Raw genomic sequence first — 27918 nt, 5'->3', positions numbered from 1 at the left:
CTGGTGGAAACACCGATACCGATCACCTCTAACCACTACTTCCCGTACGGTATACGATCGCTTATGTAACTCGCGTTACGGTGATTTATGCGAAAAGCCCGATGCCGACCAAAACACCGTCCACTCCAAGCTTTCAGTCGTCAGCCTTTGAAACGAAGTCTGCTCATCCTCACTGGCAGAAAAGAATACCCACACATCCATCGCAACTCGATTCGCCCGAAGAAATATTGCCCGGTCAGCGAAACCGGAAAATCGCGATTCAAGATCAAAGGCTCGACTGCGCGTGTAACAACATGTCTCGGCGTAAAAACGGGGAAAAACGCTGCAGAGATCGCAGAAAAGCCATCGGGAAGAAGACGGCAGTAGCTATAGGGTCGAAGAGAGTAGCAGCAGCAGCAGAGGCGGTGCGGGCGCCGAATGTCGAGTGATGCCAAAGCCTAAATATAAATGCCGCGCGCGCGGCGGCGGCGGCGGCAGCGGCATCTCGAGCCGCCTGGACCAGACCTGATGATCCAGCACTAGGCAGTCTCATCGTGGCAGCTGACTCGCTCGCGACGAGCCGCGACGTACACCCGCGCGCCCGAACGAACGTCATCCAGATCGCGTGCCCTACCGCCGGACAGAGTCTCAGCTCTTTCTCGAAATTGCATTCTTTCTCTCCTCCTATTTATCGATCGAACGAGTGTGAATATCATAGATATTGCCTGCTTTATTCTAGCCTGTTCCAAAGCTACTTCGTATACAGTTTCGTCGTCGTTGTTGTTATTGTTGGTTTTTGCTTCGTAGTTTATTCCGGAAGTCGTGAGGGTTGACCGATAGGGTAAGTATCGATTTATTTCACCTAGCCTTATAGCTTTTTTCTTGACTTATGCTTTTTGCGTAAAACAGGAACTGTGAGTTATTTCATAATCGTTAGTTGTACGATCGTCAACCCAGTTCTAAAAATTTCATTAAAACTACTAAACGCTTTTCGAATCTTCCAAAAGATCAGTCAAAAATATAATATGCGCAATCGTCTATTTTAAAATCTTCTAAAACGTTTGCTGGTGTCATCGACCTGTTTATAATGATTCTTGGCATAACTGAAATTCTAACAATTATTTCGTTTATGACGTTTTTCAAGTGTATAGTGTGTGCAGATATAAGTTTCAATGGATAAAAATAACACCGAAAGATCATCGATCATAACTCATAGCGTTGGAGTATACGCATAATCTTGGAAGCCGGGTGAAAGTCAACAACGATTTTAGCACGCGTATCAAAAATAATTTCAGGCTATGAATCTCGCATTCTAAAATAAAATGTCAAATAGAACGAAAGCTCGGGCCGCGCGTTTCTGCGGGATCTCGATTTTTTTACGGCGACCACGCTGAAATAGAATTATATTTCCGCTGTATACGTTTTATACCACAAATAATTGTCGCAAAAAACCGACGAAGCACGCTTACGATGAGGAATACCCCGCCGATTTCCGAATTTCCGAAGCTCGAGAATAAAATCGGTTAAACGGCGCAATTCGAAACTCGCGTAGCGTCACCCGTGACACACTTATAAATTCAGTCGGTCGCAAGTCAACGACACTCATAAACAAAGGTCAGCGAACAAAGGGAGCCCGAAAATAGTGACACTCTCGATTGACCGCCATACAGCTTCCCCGAGTTCCGCGTTTAAAAACGTCGGATAGAAAAGCGGCTATAGAGACGCAGACGCGCAGCGGGGCTGTACCGGGAAAAGTGATAATTTTTCTGCGAGCGAACGAGCTGGCTCTGGCGTGTCTGGCGACACGTTAGTCCAGCAGAGCCATCCTATTTCTGACCATCGATCGGCACATCGTACACGCGCTTTATTTTCGGCGCGCAGAAGCTGCGAGAGTCCGGGAATCGGCGAAGCTCGCAAATCTTCCGCGCGCGTCTCTCGACGAGAGCTTGCGCCAAGCTCGATGGAGGAAGAGCGAGAGAGAGAGAGAGAGGGAGCAAAAGAGGTGAAATGCGAAGGCGCTGATGAGCATGAATGGATTGATAATTGTATATTTCCCGCGGATTATCAAAATTCCTTTAAAATATTGGATAATTCGATCTCTAATTCCGGATTAATAGGGGTCGTGAACTTTCCCGAAAGCTCAGACTAATCGAGCACTCGTGCGCCACTCGAGATAAAATCGTAAAAGGGTCGAAGAAAAGCGCTGAGCGCTTCACTCGATACACCAGAAGCCGAGTCAAGTTGCGCGCGAAGAAAGACATATCGCGACCTTTCGAAGTTCGAGATCAAGGTTCCAGAGTGCATTCTTTTTTCGACGACTTGTCGCCCGCGCTCACACAAGAAGAAGAAGCGGCTCGACGGATATGTAAACAGCGCGAAGCCAGGACCGTTTAGGCCGCAACAGCCACTACTTAATCATTTCCTCCCGCGCGCTTGATTTATGGAATTCGGAGAGAGCTTTTTTTCCCCTCGACTGCGTTACTCACTTTTCCGGCTCTGGAGTATCGACTGCGCGTGTTGTGTGTAGCTGAGAACTCGGTTGCTCTGTGTGTTTTTCTAGGGGGGTAGAGGAGACCGGCGAGGCGCAATATTTTAGAGACGTCGTCGGCAGGGGAATTTATTTTCTCGCGCGCGCGCACGCACGCGAGGGGATGCACCTTTTAAACGATGTTAAATATCACCTATCGCCGCGGTGTTAGAGCTCGTGTATCGACTGCTTTTAACTCTGGCTCAGTGTTTACGATTGCGCGAGGAGAAACGACGGTGTAAGGCATGTGCGGCTCGGATTGGCTCGTAAAACACCGTAGTCGAGCTTGACAATGCGCGGTGATTTTTGGCAAAACGACTGTTGGCGATATGCGAGATGCAGTAAAACTGCCTTGGATATTTTCTCTCGCGGACGTAAATAATCTCACAATAGCCAATTTGCGGGGGACGTTGACTTCCGCGTCGTCGCGATAGACGAAAAACTCAAAAACTGTAGAATTGGTTGAGCTAAAAGTAATAAAAATTTTTAAAAACGGCAGTCATCGGGGTATCTCGGAGCAGTTATATAGGATACATCGGCTCTTGGATGTACACACGGGGGCCGGCGCACCGCGTGTATAGCGCCGCCTGTAAAAATAGATATGCCGCTATATTTAGGCGGCCTACACTCGGTATCCGGCCAAAAAGCTTAAGAGCGTCGGACTCTGGACGTCTCGAGCACCCCGAGCTGTCGATCGCTTATCGAAGATGCGGAATCGTTATTTTTCGCGCATTTTTTTTTTTTTTTTTTCAAAAAATCGCCGAGTTCATCGTCACAGCTCCGCTACAATTTTTCAAACCAGTAGTCTAGATATCTGACACGTGTTACGTTCTGTTCGAAAATTGAAAAACTACTTCCGATCATCGTTCAGAGTGTTTAGCTTCGGGTCACGCGCATGGGTATTTCCGTGGGTGTACCGCTCGATTGAACTTTCCGAGCGAGTGGACTGCGCTGCACTTATTTCCGCCAGCTGAAAACACGCAATAAAGTAGCGCAAGTTGACTACCCCAAAGTCGCGCAGTGACATAACTTCTTCTGCTTCTTCTTAGCGCGAGTCGCGACCACCGCGTGTGTATATATTGGGTCACGCGCTGCTCTGATTTCAGTTCCGAGTAGACGGCTGAACGAGCTGCGGAGCTTTTGCAAAAAAACGCGAGAATAGTTTGATAGTGTGATAATTGGATTTTAGGTGGCATTCGTCTTACACGTGCTATTGGAACTAGAGCTTAGATCATCGATGGTTTATTTTCCTTTGTCTAATGTTCCATTAAAAGTTCTCGGTATATTTTGATTGGAGCTTTAACGGTATATTACGAAATCGGGATGTTCCAAAATATTTATTTTCTCAAATCGACGTGAATCATCGTCTATAGTTTTCTCGTTATTGCAGCTATAACATTTTTAAGCCCCCTTAAATCACCGGTAATCAATTTGCAAAAAACGGACATCTATATGTAGATACACCCCGAGTACATCAAGACGCTGATTCGAGGAAAATCCACCTCCAAATTTATCTCGAAGCTCGACTCATCAACCGAAAGTCACGACGTGTACACACGTGCTCCTTATACTCGCAGAAACAGCTCTCCCGAGTAGGCCATCAAACGTCGGGCTGTTTAGTCTCATTGAACCCTTGAAGTATTTAAAATACCTGCCTACAATGCCTGCGTTTACCTAGAGAGCGATGCTCGCGCGTATATATAGGTACTATTTCGAGATGCTCCTGGCCAACGTCCACTGCATTACTATACTAACTGCCGCTGATGACGATGACGCGACCCAGACTTTTCCCGTGTCTGTCATCTTCTTTAATGATCCGAGATTTATTGCTTTATTTTTATCGTCCACTGGTTATTAGGAAGAGCAACAGTCGCTCGCAGCTGCAACATTGTATAATCGCTGACTCAATTTATCACCGTTCTTGTAGCGAAACTAAATGAAGCGTGGGTGAAAGCGCGCACTGTTTCCGACCGAAATATGAAAAATGTACGCGATGTATGATCTTGAAAGTTCAACAAAGGTCGGTGTATCTATTCCCATCATAATCGAGGACGCGTTCTAATATAGCTTCTGCAGAAGCAGAGGGAGGAATCATTTAAATTTCGCGAATAACGGGGTTACGTACACAAACACTGGACTCTGACGTCTTTCGCCAGATGCACTCGATGCGGCGGTGTTCCAAAGCTCGACGTCGTCCATCGGAAAATAGAAGCTCGCGCATTCGGAGCTTGACACGACTCCTGTCGGTCCGTTTGAAAAAAAAAAAATGTATCTAGAACGATGTCTGTTTACACAACAACGTTTCGAGAACGCCAAAACAGATCGAGTCAACAAACACCATAATCCGCATTTCGAAAAGCCGCAGCTAAGCGTCGTGCAGCGGGCCTTTACGTCTAGTCAATGTCTACTAAGGCCGCGCGCTCGCGTCTATTCCTGGACGAACAGTAAAGTTACATCATAGGACATCGTCGCCCCGGCGAAGCACGTGGCGCGCAACTGCAGCGCGATTTACGCGGTCATTATAAATCTCGCGGCGATAAATGATAATTGCAGATTATTTCACGAGCTTGCGGAAAGATGAGGAAACGAGACGCGCGCTTAATTCTCAGGGGCGTGATTTAAAGCTTCCACCCTTCTTTATGTTCCAGAGATGTCAGAGCATCGGGGATAAACAAGCACAAACATGTCTCAGCCACCGTCTCGGGGTGGCCCGTACGGGGGATGGACGCCGACGGGCCGGCCCGCGGCGCCCAGTCCTTTCCGGCCTGCTTCGCCTTACAGTCCGACGCCGTATCAGCAACCACCGCCGCAGCAGAGGGGTCCGCCCATGGGACACCATACCCCGGGTCTGGGGATGGTTCATCCCATGAGCCCAGTGCCCATGATGCCCATGTCACCGGGCATGTCGCCGGTCTTCGGATATCCACCGGCCAGTTTCATACAGTGTCCCAGACCCAGGTGGCCGTCGCCGATCTCGCCTGGGAACGCCACCGCCAGGCCGTTCGTTCCGGCGCCGCAGGTGAGAATCGCGGAACAATCGAAGATCGATGATCGTAAACGAAAAAATAATTTTCAAAAATCAAAAATTCTGTATAATCCAATTCCCAGATACCTATTTCCACTCCAGGAATCCGCGGCGAGTTCAATTATTTTAAGCGCTGCGGTAAAGCCTCTCTCTCTCTCTCTCTCTCTCCCGGCGCACAATGTACTCTCTCCGCTCACATCGCGTACGCGCTCGAGCAATGCACTCTCTCACATCATCAGAGCGGCAAAAGGACGAGTTCTCTAGAATTAAGCATAGGAGAGAGAGAGAGAGAGAGAGAGAGAGAGAGAGAGAGAGAGAGAGAGAGAGAGAGAGAGAGAGAGAGAGGCAGCGGAGAAATAGCCCCAGAGGCTCGCGTCCCATGAATCAAGCGACCGCTCGCGCACACACGTGATATTAATTAATCTATTCTGGTTGCACAGAGCCCCCTGAGCTTCAGCTGCCAGTCGCCGCAGCCGTGCGGCCCTCCGGAGTACCTGATAGCACCTTACCGGCCGGGCGAGTACGAGTTCGTCGGCGTGCCTCTGGACCCCTCGTCGGCCGACGACGAGGACTCGGGCCCCAGCACTGCCGAGATCATAGCCAGCCAGAGCCAGGATTACGTCGATGAGAAGTTGGCCGAGTACCAAGCGACGATTCATCAGCTGCAGGGTGAGTCCACTTTCTCTTTAATTTTCTAATGTTAAACCATTTTTTGCACGAGGATTCTGCTTTTAACGCCGTTCGCGCGATCGATTCGATGCGAGCCGGGAATGCGACGTTGGAACTTTCCTCGTGCGCTATACTGTCTGTAGTTTAAACGCCGGAGGCTGCGTTATTTTGACGCGTGAATTTACATTTTCGAAGAATTCATCAGATTTTTTGCCTCCGCTAGAATCTTTGAAAACGTCCGTCCATCTCGGAGCGAATTGAGGTCAGCAGAGCGTGCAGCTGAGAAAAAAACGGAAATGCATGAGCCGTGAGATCGTGAAACCACAGTTTGTTATTCCAAGGAGCCCCGGTTTATTGTTGCGCCTGTGGGTGCGAGAAAACCAACACACGCGCTGCTGAAAAAAGTCAAGCGCGTTTGTTTTGTTCTCTCGCGTCGAAAGTGAGAGACGCACAGTCCATTCGTTGTCTCTGCGATTTTTGATTGCGAGGTGTCGGCTCGTCAGAAACGATGTACCAATTTAGCCACACAGTCTTAATCGCGATGTCGGATGTCGAAATATACGGATTTCTGGCATTCGCGAGGACAAAATTTAGGCGTGAAGTGACGCGCGGTGCATTCAACTGAAATTTGCGAAATCTGTTTGGCTTTGGCATGACCTGCCTGAATGAAGCAGATTTATCGAGGCTAATTAAAATTTCATTCATGGGTTAGCCGGATTCGATAATCCCTAATCGCTCGAATCGTTGGATAATTAAACGCGATGTGGTTCACCTGCTTGGAAATCTGGGAAAAAACTCAGCTTTTAAAAATAGACGTTTTGCTCGAGGGCCATTAGTCATGCACTCGTCGTAAAAACTTAAAAGCGTCCGCAATTAAACAATTATCTCTAAAGACGCATTACAGTATATATATATATATATATATAAATTAGCGTCCTGGAACAGTTAACACTTCAGTATGTTAATGGTTCTTTCAAATGTTTGTGCATTTAATCAGCTTCATTTTCCAAACTCGTCAAAGTCTGGGTTGTCACAAGAACAAAACTCTCCAATTGGCGCGAGCGCAGCCCGAGAATCAACAGAGCCTAGTTGCAGCGTCTCTAAGTACACACGCGGCGAAGCTCGTGATCATCATCGGCTGCGTTATAGGCGCGGATGGAATCGTCAGCGCGATATTCGCACGCGACGCGCCGGCTCTGTGTTTATAAATAGGAATGACGAGCACCTGCCTCAAGCCATTCACACTCTCGTCCATTCGCTCGTCGGCCTCCATCTCCTGTGCACACGCTATAGAGCTACTCGTCTTCGTTTTTGCGCGAGTCGCTCTTCTTTTCGCCGCGACGTGCGATGTGGGTGTTGTCGTATTTTTCAGACTCTCGGGCGCATTGATTTATTCGGAGAAACGGCGGAGCGACTAAAAGCTTCTATGATCGATATCCTTGAATTCTCGGATCGGTCGGAGAGTAAACGTTACGTGCACTTTGGCGACCAGTCAAACGTTATTGATGTAACGGCCTGTGTCTACCACTGTCGTTCGCGCGTTCGTTGATAAAAGCGAGAGCGGCTGTATATTCTTAGGCATGACGGAGAGACAGAGTAGAGAGAGAGCCGAGAGCTCAAAACGCAAACCTCAGCTGTGCTGCTCTATGTACGATGCGACGCTCGTAAGGCGCCGATTAATTATAGCGAGTGCGAGGCGCATATTTATTTCGATTATATCCTTGCGCCTACTCTGGGCCGCTATCGTATTTATAGTTCGGCGCAAGGTCGGCATTACCATATTATTACCAGGAAAACCGCTTGAACAATCGAATTCTCCGAGTGCTTGGACCTGTTCGAAAATAGGCTCGAGCTGATTAAAGTTTTCGTTGCTCAACCTGCTGACGCAAAATTTATCAATTTTTTTTTTTTTACCATAATGCAAAAACGCGCAGATTCGATGTAACTCCTGCGTAACTTTTTAATTAAAAGATGCTAAAACCTCGGCAGTATATGAGAGACAAACAAGCCGCCTTGATTTACATGCAAAATTTTGACGTCGCCTGACGCACGCGAATTATCATACCGCTTTCAGTACTATACACGCTCTTCGATTACTTTGAAAAAAGCGAAGATAACTCGTGTATTTTTAAACCTTCAGAAGTCAACGGATTCGCGTCCGCGCATAGTCCAATGACATTTGTGTGCTCAGAAACTGATTGAAAAAAAAAAACTGTCGGCGCTAAAAAGTTTGCTCACCACTCTCGACGCGAAGTTTGCAACCGTTTGGTATTTATGCAGACCACACAATGGAGAGAAACAGTGGTAGCGATGTTTTTTTTTTCTTCAGCGCGGGTCTTCGTTTTCGCTAAAAATACTCGCGATCGTTGCCGCTAAAAGCGTTATTATCGAATTTTTGATACGTGCATAATATCCGCTAGCGAAATCCTCCGGTATTTTTCGCGCTTACGCAACGACGAAATTCGACTTTTCGATCGCATTTCTTTTGTGCCACACTTGATCGAATTCTTCGGCGCCAAATATAAGACGCACAATATACAAAGAGCCGACGGTCCACCGCAGAGACACAGAGCCGACCGCATACATGCGGGTGCAGCTATCCCGTCAGTTTTCATTCGCGTCGTCGATCGATTAACGAAGCTCGACAATCGTGTGCGTATACGCGGCGGTTCCTCGCTCTCGTGTATAGAGGTACGTATATAACGACAATCGTAACACGCGGTGTAGGCCTCGGCAGGAGCGCAGTCACGCGAGTTAAATTATACCGATGCGCACCGCGCGATCGAGACGCGATGATCCTCGCGGCGGGGGAGGGAAAGTTCTTGGGGTCGAGGAACTGTGCAGCTCGCGCGAGCTTGCGTCTGGCGCGATGTTTGATTTTTCGGGGGGATTTTTATTGGTTTGTTTGTTGACGTGAAAGGTTTATTGATTTTCGGCGGAGAAGTCTTCTTGAAGAGCTTTTATTTCGAAGAATCTAAGACAGAGTGTAGAAACGAAGTCGTGGAAATTATTTTTATTTATATGCGATATGAAGTGTGTGACTCTCGGACGCGTAATTCCTGCGCAGCACCGTGATGACCTACAAACGTCGCGTTAGCTTCGATCGGAAGATGTTGTATGCGATGCTAAAGTCCCCGGATGAAATCCGTCGGAAAATATGCGCGCGTGTCGAGATTTCAAAAACGCGAAGCCAAAAATAACAAAGCCCACTTCCACTGTGAGAGCCAATGATAAAAGCGTGGACTTATTTATACGTGTTATTTGTTTGTTTACCAAAGCTTCGTGTAAATGACGTCTAATACGAGTATTGCGTAAAAATCGCGAGAGTAAATTTTCTATTTCTGTGTCAAAAGTTCTGGAAAAAATCTGTATAATTTCAGCTTAAATCTGAAGGACTTACAAAATCCAATCGCCGAGCGATGCGCGCACGTCCGTTACGTGGATGATATAGTCGAAATATCCAACACATGTTGAAAGGCCAAGCAGCCGACCAATATCATTAAATTCACTTTCGCTCTTGCTAAGGTTTCTACCAAACGTCGAGGTATTTATCCTTGAAGATGAGGTGTATATTAATCGCACTATGTTAAATATGCGTGAAACGTGCCGATTTCTTGCTATAAAAAAAAAACGCGAATGTAACGATTTCGAAACGACGCTAACGAGTCGCAAACAGCTAGCGAACGATCGATCATTCCGGCGAAAACTACTCCAACTCTCGACCGGCAAAATTCGATTCTAATTCGGGAAAACAAAAACGCTTTGCGGAAGTTGCAGTGGCGAACGACCCCTCGCTGCATTCCAGGATCAATGCTACGGCTGATGATGTTACGGGCGTATGTTCGAACACGTATGTGTATATAGCTGATGTTCGTAAATACACAGAGACGAGTGTGTCGGGCTGTTGGAAGCAGGTCAAGCAGGTGTTCGGAAGTGCGCACACGCGCACCTTGCAGAATTTCGGTTTTCGCCGACACGTTCGGCCCGTGTTAATTAGCAGTCGTTGATTCCCCTGGCTTTTTCAATATCGCCAAATTTATACAAACGAAGTAATTCAAATAGAGTATAATCCATGCAAACCGCAATCAATTTACACGAGAGCACTCGGCTCACACGAATTAATCTCCGAGACAATTAAACGCTCACGCGATACCCTTGCCGCGCATGATGTCACGTAGTCACCCAACCGCTGATGGAGCCTCTCGTGTATACACAACTCGAAAACACAATGCGCGTATGCTTCCCATCCGCGGAGCCGTCGGGAACAACGGCTGGTTTCTTTTACTGCCTTTTGTCCTCTGCAGTGGCTACGCCCGAGCTCCGAAAAAATGATCCCGATCGCCTCTGTCGTATGTGCGACACGCTCGCCTCTCGACGCTCGTATTATGCGCAGGCGACTGCAGTGCTGAATTCGAAATTTTCAGCTCCACCCAACCAAATTTAATTTACTGCTCGCTGTTCAATTTTCGAAAATCGCTCGATAGACGTCAATTTATGAGGATACCATCTCTATATCAACGCGATCACGAGGCCCGGGGCGATGGTCGCCGGGCCAGTCGCGTGCAGTCCGAGCGTGAAGGCGTCGTCGCTGGTCGTAAACGCGTGTGCGTCAGCGCTGATCCACACAATGTGAACTGTTACGCAAGGCTGCCCCGAGAAAGTGTTACGTACGTCCGAACGCTTTGCTCGTGTGTGCGGTCAATAAGCGCGAGCGAGAGAGAGAGAGAGAGAGAGCCGCTCTTGCATTTGGCTCTCACTCCACTGCTATACAGGGTCACGTATGCTTTCGCAACGGGAGTGTGTATAGTTTTCGTGTAAGATGCTTTGGTTGAATCTTTTAGACACCCGCTGGTACCAGTCAACGCGTAGCAAGTCATCGTTGCAAATCGCTTTCTCAGTACCACCGAGCGCCTATGAATCAGTTCTAAAACAAGTCGCACGCTCGGCCAATTCACTTTTTTATCATCTCGCCTCGAGAAAGCGTCGCTGCAAATCAATTGCTGATTAGATACCCAGAAGCAGCTCGCGCGGCGATTTATCCATCGAGCTATTTCCATAGCGGAACTCGTGTGCGATTGTTGTACGCATGTTAATGCGCCGCGAGTTAAAGAGATCGTCGTCTTATCGAACTTGTTGTGACGAAAATAATAACACCTTATCGCAGTCGGGGAACGAGGCATACGCGTACGTAAACCAGTTCTGCTTTATTAGCTTCTTCGCTTCTTTACCGAAAAATTGCACCGCAGAGGAAGTTGCACCCTGGCGCCGGGCTATCTCGTCTCGCACCGCTGAGCGAGATAAAAGGATCGATCGAGTATACTCCGGACTGGATGAACTCATCGCGGCCGTAAGAGCCCTTTGTCCGGATTTGATGGAATCGTGTAAAAAAGATGAGTTTTATGTAATCGTTTAAAGTGACTATCACTTCCGAGTACCGATGCAAATCTGCGGACCGATCGTCATCCGCCTGACCACGTCATCTGCTTCTACTGGCGCATCACCACCGCATCCTCCGGTTATATGACTAACTTTCCAGCTCTTTAGACCCTTGCATCGCTGTCAATTCAATCAAGCGTCCTCAAGACCCCGTCGGTCTAGCCAGAGCTCGCTTCAAAGAAAAGTGCTCCCTTTCAGCGTTAGAAAAGAAAGCCAAGTCTCATCGCTACACGGCGGAAGGACACACTCCAGCGAGGAGGGGGGGGGGGGGGATGAAAGCGTGCAGGATCCTCGTTCACCCCCCCACCCCCACCCTCACACACACACACACACACACACACACACACACGTCCACAGGGTCTAGGTAGTATATATCTCGCTCTTTCTCGTAGCCGCACATCTATCTGCGTGTGCGCCGCGCGCGATCGCCCCTCCATAGCCATCCTGGCGCTGTATACACCGCTCTGGAGAGAGAGAGAGAGAGAGAGGGACAGAAAACTGCGCTGTGGCGGCACAGCCTGGCGTAATACAACAGTATCGAACCGGCGTCTCGCCAGGCAACACCTTACATTCCCAGCTCGAACATTCCGCGCAAACGTGCGCCTATACGCGTTTGACACTTTGACGCAGTCGTCTGGCTGCTCTTTTTTTTTCGTCCTTCGCCGATTCCTCCGCTGGTCGGAGTCTCTCCGCGAGTTGACGCGCCTGCAGCCGCAGTGTCGATAGAGTGTACGTAGAGCGGGAAAGTGCGCGCGCGATCGATCGCCGAGAAAAGTGCTTATAATACTGCTGTTGTTTTCCGCGAGATACGTGTCTGCACTGTTGCTCGCTGTGAAGATTTATTGTGATACGCATCGTTCGTCCAAGAGATTTATACATAGGAATAGTGGCGAGCGAACGTTATCGCTGTTACCGGGAATAATTCAAAAAATTTCACACACTCCGCCGTTGATAAGAGCATCACGTGCTCCGAGTCGTAACCCACATCGCTCGGAGCCAGCACCCGCTGTACGTCGCATCGACGAAAGGTGTGCGTAGTCGCTGCTGTGTGCACGGCGTACACACAGCTAGACCAGTGGTCAGTCAATATGCCGAGGGTCGAACTGCTGGCCGGTGAGTCACGCAGGTGCAGCAGGACGTCGGGGCTGGCGGCCAAGGGCTCGAGATCCCTATCCTCGTGATTTCCATAACGACATGTCACGGAACAGCGGCGGCGGCGGCGGGGGCGGCCACGCCGGTACCCCCAGTCCGCGCGCCAGCACACCACGTGCCGGTCAGCAGCTGCGCGACCGAGTCAGTTTCTTCGAGCAGTTCTCCAGCTCGTCGGCGCACCAGAACAGGTCGTCGAGCAGCGAGGATCTGGTGGACGAGGCCGGTCTCGTGGTCAGGAGGTCCTCCTCCAGGGCCAGCAACTCGTCCTTCGAGGAGAGCTTCGAGAGGCTGGTCGAGGAGGGCGAGTACAACGGAGCGAAGGTCGTCAAGTTCGAGAGGATCACGGTGAAGAAGAGCGTGAGGGAGTTCTCGGCTTCTGCTCTGAGGTGTGCGATCGCCGTTTGTTGCGCTTTCTTTCGCTCTATACAGGATCGATCTAAGAGTGCTTTCAACTTGTCGGAACGCGAGCTCTATGCAAAAAGCCGCCGCGATACCTACCGGTCGGTATCCCTGAATTAATCAGTTGCGCGCTTATCGCGGCTAGAGTCAATGAAAGCACTCGGAGATCAATCCTAGGAGGCAGAAAGGAACCGCGACAAACGCTCAGTCTTGAAAACCGCAGTGCGAGCCTGAGCGGAAGCAACGGCACGTCGCGCCAGGGTCTGACGGAGGCCAGCAGGACCCCGAGCGAGGAGCACATCGTCGGCGAGGACTCAGCCTACCAGAGCCACAGCCACAGCCATGGCATGGCCGGTAGCAAGTCCAGCTCGGTCACCTCCTTCGCCAAGTTCCCCTCGGAGGAGAGCTTGGCTCAGCGCAGGAGCTTGGCCTCGAGCTCCTCCAGTCCCATGGAGGACAAGCCGCCGGCCGAGTGGTACGCCGAGTACCGCAACCAGAGCTTTCAGCAGAACGCCCCGAGCAGCAAGCCCGAGTACATGCGCAGCAAGAGCCAGTTCGACGCGCACATTGCGGAAATCAAAGGTAGAGAGATCTTTGCCACTCTCTTATGAAAGGCTATGAAAAAAGGCTGGTGAAATTTCTTTTTAAAACATTAACTCCCCGACTTATCTATGTTGTCCGACTTACGGCGCAATCGCTGTTTTTATTCGCGAAGCCGAAATTTCGAGGCAGGCGATCGAGATAAAAAGTGTATGTTGTCGGTTCGTAAGGAACCCAAGGTCACGCATCTCTATCACGGCAGACGAAATTCGCGGTAAATTGCGCAACATTAAATTAAGTATACGAAAGTGTCGGGAAGCTCGTGCAGTATGCATCTCGAAAAGAGTCTCATCTTTACATAACTCTATAGATTTTTTTCCTCCTATCCATACCGATATTTCACAGCTACATTCATGGCAATAGATTCAATTACCAGCGCTAAGTTATAGCCTCATCTGAATAACATGAGCATCAGTGGAGAAAGTCAGTCGAAAAAAATCGTGCCTGGGTATTCCCCCTTCACACAGCCATGCTAATAGACCGGGATGACGTTATAGAGAGAGAGAGAGGAGAGAGAGACGGCTCGCGATTGTTCAAGGCTATATCTTGGCTCTCCCCACCTTGTTCCTTCGCTGCTGCACATTCTGCGTGCTTCTCTCCTCTACTGCCCAATTTTCGTTTCGCTTTTGATTCTTATCCTCCTTCGTTCGGCCTCTTCGGTTTCCTGCTGCACTTTTTTGCCCTTCGCAATCAGTCCCGGCGAGTCGCTGTTTCGGCTCTGTTTTTGTGGAGGCTCGTTGTCTCGATGAGTGCGTGTTTGGCCTTTCGATATCCACGTGATCGACATTGGGGGTATCGATTAAAAAATTTTGAAAAAAAAGGTGACTCGATGTAAACAAAAGCCTGGCCTATAATCACGCGTGCCGCTCGGTATCGATCGATCGGTTATTGATTAATAGTCGCTAATAAAGTCATAAACGAATCATACATTCATCGGGCACCGACACGCCCTGTGGTCTCAATAATAAGCCGCAGCAATGCGCGTTATTTACGTAAAGCTATTTCTAAAGCACTTCCAGATAACCGCAATTCCTCAAATTGCGTCTAATTGACTTATCTCTCGAAAAATGCGATGTTCGAATTCCAGCAACGAGCCTTCGCTCATTTATCAGCTGCGCCTTTCAGCTGCTGCGGCTATCTTTACAAGGGAACAGTGCCATTTGCGCTAAGGCTGTTTACACTCCTCGCGGCCGATTAGCGCGCGCTGCCAAGTCTGATAAAAAGCGCACCGGAGAGAGAAAGAGAGAGGGAGCATTAATCTCTATGTGCGCCGAGAGCAAATTAAACCATCAAACGAATCACGCGTTAATGGACTCCTTCTTCTTGTATAAGAAGCGAACTCGCTGCCCCGCGAGTGGCCGATTCGTAGGGAGAGATAATTGCCAACGACGACTGCAAGAGAGTGTGTATGTGTGTATGATTCGATCGATAGATCGACAACCTTCGATCGGACTGGCCTCTCTTCTAGCGATGCTTTCATTGACTTTCTCTTTCTGTATACGTGTGTAGAGGTTTGGTGGTCAATGGTCCCGCGGTGTTTATACATAGTACGTGAAGAGTTTGATTTATTCGATGAGGAAATTGCTGGGGACACGGCGATTGATGTATCGGAGAATCAGGTGGACGTGAGCGGCATTTAATCGACTGTGTATATCGATTGCGATGACAAATTTTTAAGCTAACAAAAATATATCAAACCCGGACTTTCACGTTTCGTTAGAAGAGTAATCCAGTTCCGCATGCTGATCACACCTAATTTTATTACAGCTCGTAAAGCCGACACTCGACAGACAATTATAATGCGCTTAGTTGCTTTACGAAACGACGTGCTAATCTCGTCGCCAATAAAATCGATTGCCAATGGTCCATAAATTCAATTCGCTTAATTGATAATTAGCTTTAGTAAACATGTATAATCCGACGAGTTTCGTAATTCGAAAAGCGGCGCTGCTTACTCTCTCACTCGCGCGCACAAAGACCGGTTGGCCTACTTCTACGCGGGGACCCGGAATAAAGGGCAGATGCGTAATAAAGAACGCCGGCTTTAAAGACGCAGTACACGCAGGGAAAAGGTTCTCACACGCACGCGGTCGCGTGGCAGTGCTGGTAGCTTTTGTCGCAAGGGGGGAATAGCGGGTATTTTCTAGGGAATATCGCTCTGCCAAGTGAAACGTATAGACGAAGAGAGAGAGAGAGAGAGAGAGAGAGAGAGAGAGAGAGAGAGAGAGAGAGAGAGAGAGAGAGAGAGAGAGAGAGAGAGAGAGCAATCAATACTCTCTGCTATTGGCATCAGCTGTGAGAGAATTACGTATGTGAAATTGCTGCCGCTGACCCGAGCGCAGCGGCATTGCGAGGGACAATATACGGGGAAAGCGCGATCTTGAACAAATAATTTTATTTGCGATGACGTGTGCGTGGGAGGGTTAATCGATCGTCGCGAGCGCAGTGCACTCTTGTCTCTGCACCCGCGTTAGTGATTATTCTAAATTTATCAATTTTCCGCTCAAAAATAGACGCACGTAAAGTACGCTCGATAATTCCCCGGCGATGTACTCTCTTAAAATTCCCGCGTAATCCCGCGAGGAATCGTTTCTCCATTAGCGTCATAAAGCACGCGCTTTTACCTTCCCGAAAAAGCCATAAGAGGGCGGGAAAATCGCGGTCTATTCCAGGTCTCCCCAATTAGAGACACGCATATGCAGTGAGTAGTAGCTGTATAGGCGCGCACTCTAGGTTTTCGCATGCGGTTTTGCATGCAGCCGCACACGCGTCTCGAAGCCACGTCAGACGCGTACTATATAACGGCAATCCGGCAAGAAGGGCCCCTCGAAACATGCGATCTTCACTCTCGCAACGTCGATTAACCGATAATTACGAAACGATTTCCGCGTACGAATATAACCGCGCGCGGTCGATTAATTCGAGAGACATTGGTCGACAAGTGTGCGTTTGCCGATTATGGGAGGTGGAAATGGGGGAGTGCGAGTCGAGTCGGGGGCTGACCTCCTTGCTCACGGATGATGTAATGCGATGGTGTGTGGAGTGTCAGTGTCAAGGTCGCGGAAGTTGGGTCTCGCGTATACGTGAGCTGAAAGCGGATCGAGTGTCTAATTAGGCTGTGTTTTTGAGAAGCCGGTTCGCAAACGTTATACGCACTATATTAATATTCGAACGGTGCACCGATTCAAGTATCAGGGAGTGTAAACATGTTTCATATCGCGCTCGTCGTCATTCAAGAATCCCATCGCAGACACAAAAATAACGTCGCGGCCCCTGTAATCAATCCCCGGGCAGACAAGGTCGTCCCCGCAGAAACCCTATATCCCCCAACCGGCTATCACTTGCATATCGGTAAATTCAATCCTTTATACAACGATGCCAGACTCGCATACGCTTCCGAGAAATTCAGCTACCGACTCACGCGAAGGAGGATCTAACTCGAGAGATCATCTGCGCGTGGCCCAGTTTGTCGCGCGCATGCGCGCCTCGATCCGACAAAAAGTATCATTGTGCTGCATCCCGAGGTGAAAATCTCAGACATGCTGCGATGTTCCGAGAAAACGCCGGCCGGCTCTACATATCAAGCGTTTTACGCGCTTTTTATGCGCATACGCCCTAGAATGGATTATAGTGTTTTATTATACGTATTCCGAGGCATGGGATGGCGTAATTCTGCAGCCGCGGACTATTTTGAATTTTTATTCATACCTTTAACGAGCGGCAGCGTTTTACGAGCCAATTAAAACGCTCGTTCGTGCGTACGTATATCCGACGACGCGAATCAATCTTCTAGTATAATCGAAAAAAGAAGCTGCGCGCGTCCTGCGAATCAGCGCTCATTATGTAAGTCAAGAGCACGTATGTGGCCTGTCGGCGGAACGAGACTGCGGGGACACGGGAATGCGGCGGGGGAAGAGCATCGCTGCGCGACAGACGCGTACGTCTCTCTGACCTCATCCTCGAGAACTTGTCCCACTTCGTGAGACTACTCCAGCCGCGGCTCTGCGTCTTTTCATCGCCGGCTTTCTTTTTTTTTTTCGACTTTTGGCTTCTGGCCCTTACCAGCGACGTTTAATCTTAATCAGAAGCCACTCTGTGCTGCTTTTTATCACTCGCCGGCCGTTTAGCGCGCGCGTTTTTCTTGTCGACGATTAGGACTCGTTTTTCATTTTATTTTTTCCTTATGGTTCGTAAACGATTTTTACTTTCTTCCTTGGATTTCTGGGTATCCCTCGCTTTCGTTCGGTCGATCGAAGTAAGTGGAACCGGGTGGAACTTGGCTCGTAAACTCTAAAAATACTATCTGCTTTACGACCGCGAGGACATCCGAACGACGCTGCAGTGCAAAGCGCTTTGAACTGGAGAAAAATCGGCTCGTTCCTGCTAATCTGCTAAATGTACTCGAATACGCGAGAAACCGGGCGTTAATTAATGCAGCGCTTGTCGCTTGGCTTTTACTGCAGCGTCTGAAAATGTGTCAGGCTGTACACGAGGAAAATTGAACGAATCAAAAGGTTTGCTTCTCGAGGAGATGGAATTTATTGACGATTCTTAGAGAAATGCTGCGACGAAGGATATTTATCGCTTGTCATCGGCGTTTCTCGAGTACGAGCACATCGATTTGTTAGACGCGTGTCCTCCTCATAATATTGTATTCTTAATCGCCCTGTTATACAACTTTGAAAAATAGGAACTACTCGCGTAATTTCACATGAATAATACATCCTCCAACGATCATCGCGACGCGGAAAACGAGCTTTTAACTCATAAATAATAATCTCACCTAGAGCAGCGTAATTGCACGCCGAGAAGGACGATTCGAGCTGCAACCGTAAAAGATAAACTGTACAGAAAAAAGCTCTAAATTTAAAAATAAATTTAAACGACTTCCCCCAAAATAGCGATCTCCACCGACGAGAATAGTTGCGCGGGCGTATAATATGAGTTAACGCGGCGCGCGAAACAAGTTCCGAAAATTCCAAGGGCGCTTTGATTATCGCTACTCTCGAAAAACTTCCCTCGGCAAGATCCGCCGCGCGCGATACACCGTAAAAAGCATCGGCTCCGGTTTAAGGATGGAAAGCTGCACACATTCTTCGGGAGGAATTATAAACGGCCCGTGTGTTGCAGTCGCACGCGACAGTGGTAGTCTTCCCCACCGGCGCACGGCGTCTATTTAAAAGTTCAGCGAGGTTCTAGACGCTTAATCGCTTGATATCACGGTTCGCAAGTCCTTTGACCTCTATGCTGCCGAACGATATTTGCTTGCGTGGTTTTCGAGTCATTCTGGGAAGGTGTATTGTTCTGCTGCTCTGAGCGATTATTAACAGTGAACTCCGGTGTATACTGTGAATTACATTACACCTAACAAATGCCTCCTCAGCGTTACATCGCTAATGCCGAACGACGATTACGAGATCTGCGTGTGCATCGGCGCGACCTCGTCTAGACGCGGGAATCCATATTAAACTATCCGCCGATGTGCGTTGAACTTGTATATCGTCTCGATAGCGATTTTTCTATCGCAGAACCGGAGCAAAACTGGAATTAGCATCTTTTAATTGAAACTACTACAACGTCGAGGTGTAATTTAATGCTAATTCGCGCGACGCGATAGTCGTATAGCTTTAGAATAGCTAATTGTACGACGGTCATTATATAGAGAATGAATTACCACGACGGTCAGTGTTACGATGAAAGGCCGCCGAGGTCTTCGATGTTGTGAATCGGCCTATAGCCGCCGCGCCCAGGAAACCAACGAGGAAGTTACTCAAGCAGATGCAGCTGGTTCGGCCACTTTTCGAAGGAGGATTTTGTCACTATGCTAATGCGGGACCGGTTTCGACAACTTTTCGTTGCCTCAGCCGCGCAATAAAGTGGGAATGAAATAGAAGCTTTTTATCTGGTTCAAGGTGACCCGGCCTGCGTACGAATAGCATCAAAATAAACATTTTCGGAAATTCATGGGGTTGTCCGCGAGTGTTTTGAAGTATAGCGCCCGATGATGTCTGTACGGAGAGATTAAAACTGTTACAACTTTAAAAAGTCGAAACAGTTCTTTAATAAGCAATTGTACGCTTTAACAATCAGAAACTTTTAAACACAGCAATCTTACAGAAGAGTATAAGCGTCGTACGATAAAACGCGACAATCGCCCCCGCCTTGAGCGTCGTAAACCACGACGAGCACACACGAAGCTCTGTCCCAATTTCTTCACTCACGTAAAGCTCTCCGGTTGAATAACAGCCATTTCCCTTTATAAAGAGCGTTTTTCTCCTCCCCTGTCACGGGAAACACACGGCGAATGCGTCTACCCCAACATTCGATCCGATGCAATGTCGTGACGTTACAAACAGAGGATACAGGGACGTCGCCGCCAGGTCCTCTCCTCGAAGGAGCTATTAAAAAGAAAAAACCACTGCATCTGGAGCAACGGGGAAAGGAAAAGTTATATAGAAAGCGCGCGACACGCGATCGTGAATCTTATGCTCGCTTGTCATCGTCAGCTGCTTGCCCCGTCTCGGGGGGGAGTTTTTAACGCTCGTTATAGCTGCTTCGAGGACATAAATCAGGCCGACGATTGTTAATTCGATCTTTTTGTTTATACCGAGAAACGCTTGTGGATAAACCGGTCAAGAATACTGCGCGACGACCGGTCTAGTGCTCCAGTTTGCGATTCGCAGCTCTCTATTTTTGAACCGCTAAACAAACGGATAATCAGTCGGCTTTTCTCTCGCCTCATCTTTGAGCTCGTTTCCTCGTCCGGTGATCGTTTATACTTTTCTTTCGACTCGTCGCTAGAGTCTTTTGTTTGTCAGCGTTGTAAACTGCGGAGCCGCGCGTATCGAGCGGTACTAAAACTTTTAGTACGCGCGTTCGCTTCTCTGGGAAGCGATATAACGCGATACGACTTGAAACCGTGCATCGATGCGTGAATTTCACAGCCGCTCGACTGCTGAGTAACGCTCAAAAGTTCGACTCTGTTTTCGTAACGCTTGCGAAAGCTAATGTGAAATTGGCTGCAGCGAACGATCCTCGTTATACTCGACAACTTTTAAAAGCAAAACATACGAAAATCTTAATCCCCAACTAAGTCACTCGGAAAAACAAGTTGCACAACGGTTCATTCACCGCTGTGGGGACTTCATTCATCAAACCCTGGCGCGAGCGATTTATATTCCCATCACAATATTGCATAGCCGTAAGCCAAACCAGAGCGTGCAACGCATAGCTCACGCGCGATCTGGTTCTCCGCGTGCAATGACACACGCGTACCTTTCTCTCTACGGAGTAGGATATTAAAATCGCGCGGCACGCGGTAACTCGAGAAGCTCTTGCGTGAACCGGCGGGTCCAACTGGAGAACCCGCGACGAGCTTCGCCGTCTCTCTGCTTGCGGTGTAGGGCTGCGACGCTCGGGGGATTACCGAGTGAGGCCTTACATCGACGCGAAGGTAGCCGCACTAGCTCGCGTTTCCCTCAGTCTAGGCTCGGTCTTTGCACATTGCTGTCGACGATGACCTGTGCTTCGGTCGACGTTCGCTACGGGGAACCCGGACGTTCGATGCTTCGGGCTGCGATGCGGTGATAAGAGCTTCGCTTTCGGATAGACCGCTGCAGCATTGGGAGGATTGATGGGCGAGTGCCAGAGTGTCTCGGCGAGTGTGGCCAGCGGCCTCGATCCGCGACAGTGTGAGTGCATGCCGTGCGCTGTATCTTTTGTTCTTGAGTCACCGCGTGGGATTAGAGTTCTCGAGACTGATAGCGAAAATCGAATTGGCTGGATACCCGGAATGAGTTATTTATGGACTGCGAATTGTAAATAAAAGCTTTGGAGATAAGATTCTTTACCGATCGCGCGAAAGTGACGGTATGCGGCAAGATTCGCGCGGTGCATTTTTTTCGGCCAAGCCTGTGCAGCCGAGCCAGCGGAAAAAATCCGCCTACGCTGCGCATCGTATAATACGCACATATCGTTTTCAGCGCACGTAAATCGTATCGAGAGAATCGACTGTAAATTTGCCGTGTGCACGTGCATCGTTTATCCGAAAAAAGGTCGACCTCTATTCAAAGCCCACGCGGAAGAACACGCAATGTGATATGCGAGACTATAGCGCGACGATTAAAAGACGAGAGAGACTGCGCGAAAAAGCCGCGGGCGTAGTCAAAATATTATCGCCGAGTCGACACGTCAACACGCGCTCGTCAGAAGCGATCTTTATTTCTGGACGAAAGATTTAGAAAATATTCTCCGTCTATTCTCGTCGTCGATAGCCGTGCAAAGGATCCGCTGTCACCGGAAGTCCTCGTCTCTTGAAATATCCTCGAGAAATTCGCGTTCGGTTAGATTCGAATTTCGTTTTCGCTCTCCGACCATGTCTTAATTGGATTAGGCGCTAGCGAGAAGCCTTGCGAGGCGTTGACGGTGACGAGACTCGCGTATAATAAAAACCGCCTTGGCCATTTCGTGTATCAACCGCGCGGTCTGATGGCAGCCCTCTTCTAAACTGCTGCATTATTTATCGATGAGCAGTGAGCGGGGAATCTTCGTTTTCACGAGGAGATCCGATTGAGCGAGCTCGAGGATCGCTTATTTCCTCGAGTGCTCATTCTCGCGTACAGGCACGGTCAATCATGACTAATTTCAGAAAATAGAATCCACTTTTCGATGCACAGAAAAGAAAAAGCATCGAGTGTGTTTCGCCTGAAAATAAAACTCGAGTGCAGCTCAAACACTGGACTCTCTTACGAGCATCGTTACAGCCCACTTCTCTACGTCAGCTCGTTAGCGAAGCTGTCCATCATCAATTTTACATAATCATCGTCTGCTCTCCCTCGATAATCAAACTGCAAACAAAGTCCCGTTCGTCGATTTTTGAATAAACGCCGTAGCGCATAATAATACGCACACCGCGTTACATCACCGCTGCACGCAGGCAGAGTTTCAAAGAGCTGCAGAAACGTGCATGCCCGATAATCGCGCCGCGGTCTTACAGCTATAGACGCATCGAGAGAAGCCGATACCACCGCCGCATGAATTAGACGCGCGAGAGCGAGTACTATATTATGTACACGAGTAGCGTATGTAGAGACGTGGCTGTTTCTGCAATGTAGTACGGGCGGAGTTGGATTGATAAAGAATTTGTTTTTGTTTTGGAGATAAGGTTATCGGAATTTAGCGATTCTCTGATTGCAGGAACGACGGATTGACGAGTATTTTACCTTTTAATCTTGAGACGAATTGAAGTGTTATTGCATAAATGACGAAACTGGTACTCAATTTTTTATGCTTATTTTTTGTGGATTCTCGTAAAGTCGTTACCAAAGATAACACGAGAACCTCTGGCGATAATCGCCGAGTCTTTGATGTCGCCCGAAAAGAGATTAATGGTTGAAAAGTAAAACAAGCTTAATTAAGTCCTCGGATATTTTGGTTCTTGTTTGCGTTCGATAACTTGGTCGTTGCGTTTTATCATCGCTTACTCGAGAGGAGAAAATTTCACTTCAACCAGCGATAACTTATTTTCAACTCGTAATCCAAATATATTGTTTATAATCAATATGTTCGCTCAATAATCATACTTTTTCCATTTCAGATGAACAGGAGCGCGTGCAGAAGAAAACTTTCGTTAACTGGATCAACTCGTGTCTCTCGAAGGTAAGCCTCTTAGCCAGTTAATTTTTTGCTCACTGAACAACCGTGACGATCTGATTAGTCTGTATCGATCAACGCCTTTTCCGCGAAACGCAAATTACACTTAGTATACCTCGTTACTCGCCATTAACTTTGCATCATCAATTATCATACGACGCGACGTTAGAAAATCTGAATGCAGGATGAACCGAGTGAAAGTCTGCCTTGTCACACTTCTACTTGAATGCGCGCAACCGTCGTAAAGCTCACTTAAATAATAAAATAGAAATATTAGATAATTTGCATTTTAAGAGAACGACGACGCGACTTCCAATTTGCTCCCTCGTAAACTGTAAAGCGCATTAGCACGGAGGCGTTGTGACACTTAAAAATTCGCCATCGCGTCTCCGAAATGATATCACACAACGGAGAATTACGTCACCGCGCGCGACTTTCTACGAAGGTCAATTTTATTATTCGACGTTTCGAATCCCGTCTCGACCCACGAGCGATAAAAAGCAAACTCCCAACCGAAAAATTAACATGATCTCGACAACACGTTGGAACGAAACTTCAGCCGGCGAACTCGATGCAAAGAAAAAACAACTATACGAGCCGAAATTGAAATCATGCACGCGGGGGGTGAAGGCTGAAACTGCGAAATAGAAAACAAAACCGATTCGCGAGCAGCTCGAGGCGCCTCGCCAATAATCCGCGGAAAGGTAGGTCGAGGCATAATTACCGACGAAACTTTTTAATGCGTCGATTGGCTCACGTCTCGCCGGGCGTAATCGTCACGTTATAACGTGGACTCGCCGGAGACGTGGCACGTCACGGTGGAGAAACTTGGCGCAAGGGGTTCTCGATTTCCTTACTTCCGGATCCTTCGGAACTATAAAGCTCGTCGTTCGGAACGTGACATGGCATGCCACATAGAGAGAGAGAGAGAGAGAGAGAGAGAGAGAGAGAGAGAGAGAGAGAGAGAGAGAGAGAGAGAGAGAGAGAGAGAGAGAGAGAGAGAGAGAGAGAGAGAGAGAGAGAGAGAGAGAGAGAGAGAGAGAGAGAGAGAGAGAGAGAGATGGAGGGAACTTATACGACGTCGAAAAATGCGGCGGAGGCATGCGACGAGCGCGGCTCTTCGCGTGGTTCGATTCGATCTTAGCCGACGAGTTTCTGGCTCGGATGGAATTTTAGACTGACAGCCGGAGACTGTTCTTCTTTTTCGTTCGATTGTTTTTCGCTCCTGTAAACTCGCTGTGTTTGATTTTACGCGGAGGTAGACTCGATCCTAAGTAAGAATGTAAACTCTGAGGAAGTAATTTCGGGAAAATCGATTTCATCGTTGTAAATGATATAAAAGACGAGCGACAAGCCTTTCGTGTCTTTCGCTTCAGCTTTTATTAGAATACGATGATCAATCGCCCAAAAGTATCGCTATTTATTTTCCACCTAGCCTTTTTAAAGTATAAATAACTCGTCCTGGATCGCGTACACGACGAGAAAAATGAGATTCTTGATTAACGTACCGATCTCGATACTGTTCCCAACGTAAACATATTCATCCAATTTCAGCGAGTTCCACCTATTCGAGTGGACGATTTGATCGAGGATTTGAAGGATGGTACGCGCCTACTCGCCTTACTGGAAGTCTTGTCGGGAGAGAAATTGCCAGTCGAGAGGGGTCGTAATTTAAAGAGACCACACTTTTTAAGCAACGTTAACACAGCACTACAATTTTTACAGAGCAAAAAAGTAAGCACGGGACGAGATCCTTATTTCTTCCTAAATCATCGTTCAGAATTGATTCTAAAATTGTCGTTATTTTCAGATCAAACTAGTTAATATAAATTCGTCCGATTTAGTGGATGGACGACCTCCAGTAGTCCTGGGTTTGATTTGGACTATAATTTTGTACTTCCAGGTGAATATAATTAGAAATAAGTTGTCGAATAAGCTACGTGAACATTCAACATATTTTTCGGCACATACTCAAAGTAAATTTAGTACCGCGGTAGCAGCTTAGCCGTTTAGCGTTAGAGACACGTAACATTTCAAAAGTACAACTGCAGCACCGTTATTTTTTTTAAAGTTCATCAAAATCATTCTGCATTAATCCATACTGAGAAAAAGATTGTTATCGGCTAGCCTCCAACAACAATATGATACCTGCGATAGAGAATATCACAGAAGAAACGTAAAACGTTTTCGTGAACTGAAAATGAAGTCTATAGCACTATAACTATATTGCGAGATTGAATTGAAGAAAAACTATTTTAATTCATGAATTAATAGAAAGACACGTGAATCGCTTCGCAAAATATAGGCTTTTTCTCAGTATAAATCAACTCATTGTCATTACTTGGGATCACAGAATTAATCACTCAACTGGATATCACTACATAGAAATCACTTGGTGTGGTCGAAAATGAATATACTTTCGAATAAATACCGTCTTTACTATTTCTTAGCAGACCTAATCCGGCCCATATATAATCGTGCAAATAATCAGTAACGATTCGATTAACCAAAATTAACAGCAACTAACACTGATCACTAAGAAATTTTCAAAGATGAGCTCATCAGTAGCGTAAAGCGAGTATTTATTTATTCGTTAAGAACTACTAACTCTGTTAACCCTGTATATTCCAATAAACAAGCTACGATCAAAGGATCGCAATAGGGTGAGTAAACCTGTACACTTAAATGTTAGTTAACTACACGCAGTAATGAGCATCAAAAGTGTGATAAATGTCGTGCTTAAAATTAGTGTATACCATATAAACACGTTGCGCGCACAGCATGACTCGGTGCAAGCGACACATGTTGTTGAAATGCACGCTACATAGGTGTGTCCATCGTCAAGTGTCAACTGTGTCCATATAATTCGTTTAGAGTCGCACACGCCATATCCGAGGCTAATGACCCCCCGTGTTTTAGATCGAGGAAAACGCCCGAGCTCTCGAGTACCTCAGCCAAACGTGGGGAAGCCAAAGCAGTCTCGAAAGCATCGGAACTCAGGGATCGGCAGCCAGCGAGAGAAAGCGCCACAGCAACGAGAAGTGGAAGCAGGGAGCGAGGAAGACTCTGCTGCAATGGGTCACCAACGCCTTGCCAAAGTCCGTAAACGCGCATTAGAAGTAACACGATATTCCCTTGTTTCTAGCCTACCTCTAATCAGATTTTCTCGAACCCACAGAGACTTGGGAATAGAGGTGCGCGACTTCGGCGAAAGCTGGCGAGACGGAAACGCCTTCCTGGGCATCATCGACGCCATCAAGTCGAACGTCGTGAGCGTGCCAGCGATGAGACAGGCGACCAACAGGGTCCGTCTCGAGACGGCCTTCAACGTCGCCGAAAACGAGCTCGGAATCGCTCGGCTTCTCGATCCCGAGGACGTCGACGTACCGCAGCCCGATGAGAAGTGCATCATGACCTACGTCGCGCAGTTCCTTCACAAGTATCCCGAACCCAAGGGCACGGGCTCGGACTCTTTCGCTGCGGTGCAGCAGGAATACGATCTGCTCCTGCGCTGGCTCAATGAGAAAACGAGACAGCTCGATCAGTTGGACAGGAATGGCGGCTTTCCGAACAGTTACGAGGTTGGCGATGAGAACATTTTCAAGATTGAATTTTCTAAGTATCGGTAATGTGTAATCGTTTATTTTCTCGTGTTGCAGCAATACCTCATGTTCAAGAGCGAGGTTGACGAGAAGTCGATAATTTACCACAAGTTGCAGAATTTGGTCGAGGCGCCGAGTATGATAAGCATCACTCGGGAGTCCTGGAAGCACATTCAAAATTTGTGGAAAGTGTTGGACATGCTCGTAAGTTCTCCAATCAATATTGCTTATTCAAAAACTGTAGCGCAAATATTCAAACAATTAATTCTCACAGATGCTGAGGTGGCTGTGGCTACTCGATTCCTCTCTGCCCGGGGAACTCGGCGACGTCGGCAGGTGGTTGGCTCACGCCGAATCCCTTCTACACTCGGACGACGATATTCCCGAAGAAATGACCGAAGAGACCGCCAGCATCATTTCTCAAAAACTCGAGGAACACAAGAAGTTCTTCCTTGACCTTCCAAGCATCGTCGAGAAATTCAATCGCGCACGATCCTCGCCCCTGGCACGACAAGTACCGAGTCAGCAATTAGATAACATTTCGTCTAGATTGGATAGTCTTCCCATTCGCGCAGCCAAACGAAGAATAAAGCTGAAGTTCCTCGAACACAAATGCTGTCTCGTTGCTTTTCTTTACCTCGTGGAGACGAGACTCAAGAGTTGGAGCATCAAGTACGGTAACGAGGAAGACGTTCAGAACATGCTGGAAAACTACCGGAATTTCGTGTCCAGAAATCGGATCTTCCAAGAGTTTCAGAAAGCGTATTTGGATATGCAACAGGTTGTCGAAGAGTACAAAAAGGAGGGTGATATTGGTAAGTCATCGATGCGCAAGCTACGATTCTCGCATTAGTAAACGCTCGGTAATGATGATTTGC

The 27918-nt window shown here is 47.9% G+C and overlaps 1 protein-coding gene across 8 annotated transcripts in view; it reads left to right on the top strand.

Moving 5' to 3' along the window:
* Positions 1-523: 523 nt before the first annotated feature.
* LOC100123208 (nesprin-1) overlaps positions 524-27918 on the top strand; it is a 98187-nt gene continuing 70792 nt past the window's right edge. For 4 of the 8 annotated variants that reach the window (XM_016984956.3, XM_031929345.2, XM_016984955.3 and 1 more), the window contains exons 1-9: positions 12170-13174; positions 13411-13769; positions 23383-23444; positions 24993-25172; positions 25249-25341; positions 26358-26536; positions 26617-27019; positions 27098-27244; positions 27315-27855. In XM_016984956.3, the coding sequence (XP_016840445.1) occupies positions 12831-13174; positions 13411-13769; positions 23383-23444; positions 24993-25172; positions 25249-25341; positions 26358-26536; positions 26617-27019; positions 27098-27244; positions 27315-27855 (2308 nt within the window). In that variant the 5' untranslated portion in view covers positions 12170-12830. Of the gene's footprint in view, positions 821-5154; positions 5526-5971; positions 6201-12169; positions 13175-13410; positions 13770-23382; positions 23445-24992; positions 25173-25248; positions 25342-26077; positions 26102-26357; positions 26537-26616; positions 27020-27097; positions 27245-27314; positions 27856-27918 lie in introns of those variants that run through there. The other 4 variants (XM_032599913.1, XM_016984952.3, XM_032599912.1 and 1 more) reach the window with 3 other exon arrangements.

Source organism: Nasonia vitripennis, chromosome 4, assembly GCF_009193385.2.
Source record: "Nasonia vitripennis strain AsymCx chromosome 4, Nvit_psr_1.1, whole genome shotgun sequence".
NCBI lineage: Eukaryota > Metazoa > Arthropoda > Insecta > Hymenoptera > Pteromalidae > Nasonia > Nasonia vitripennis.
The sequence above is the reverse complement of the archived record's forward strand: the minus strand, read 5'-3'. Positions and strand labels throughout refer to the sequence as shown.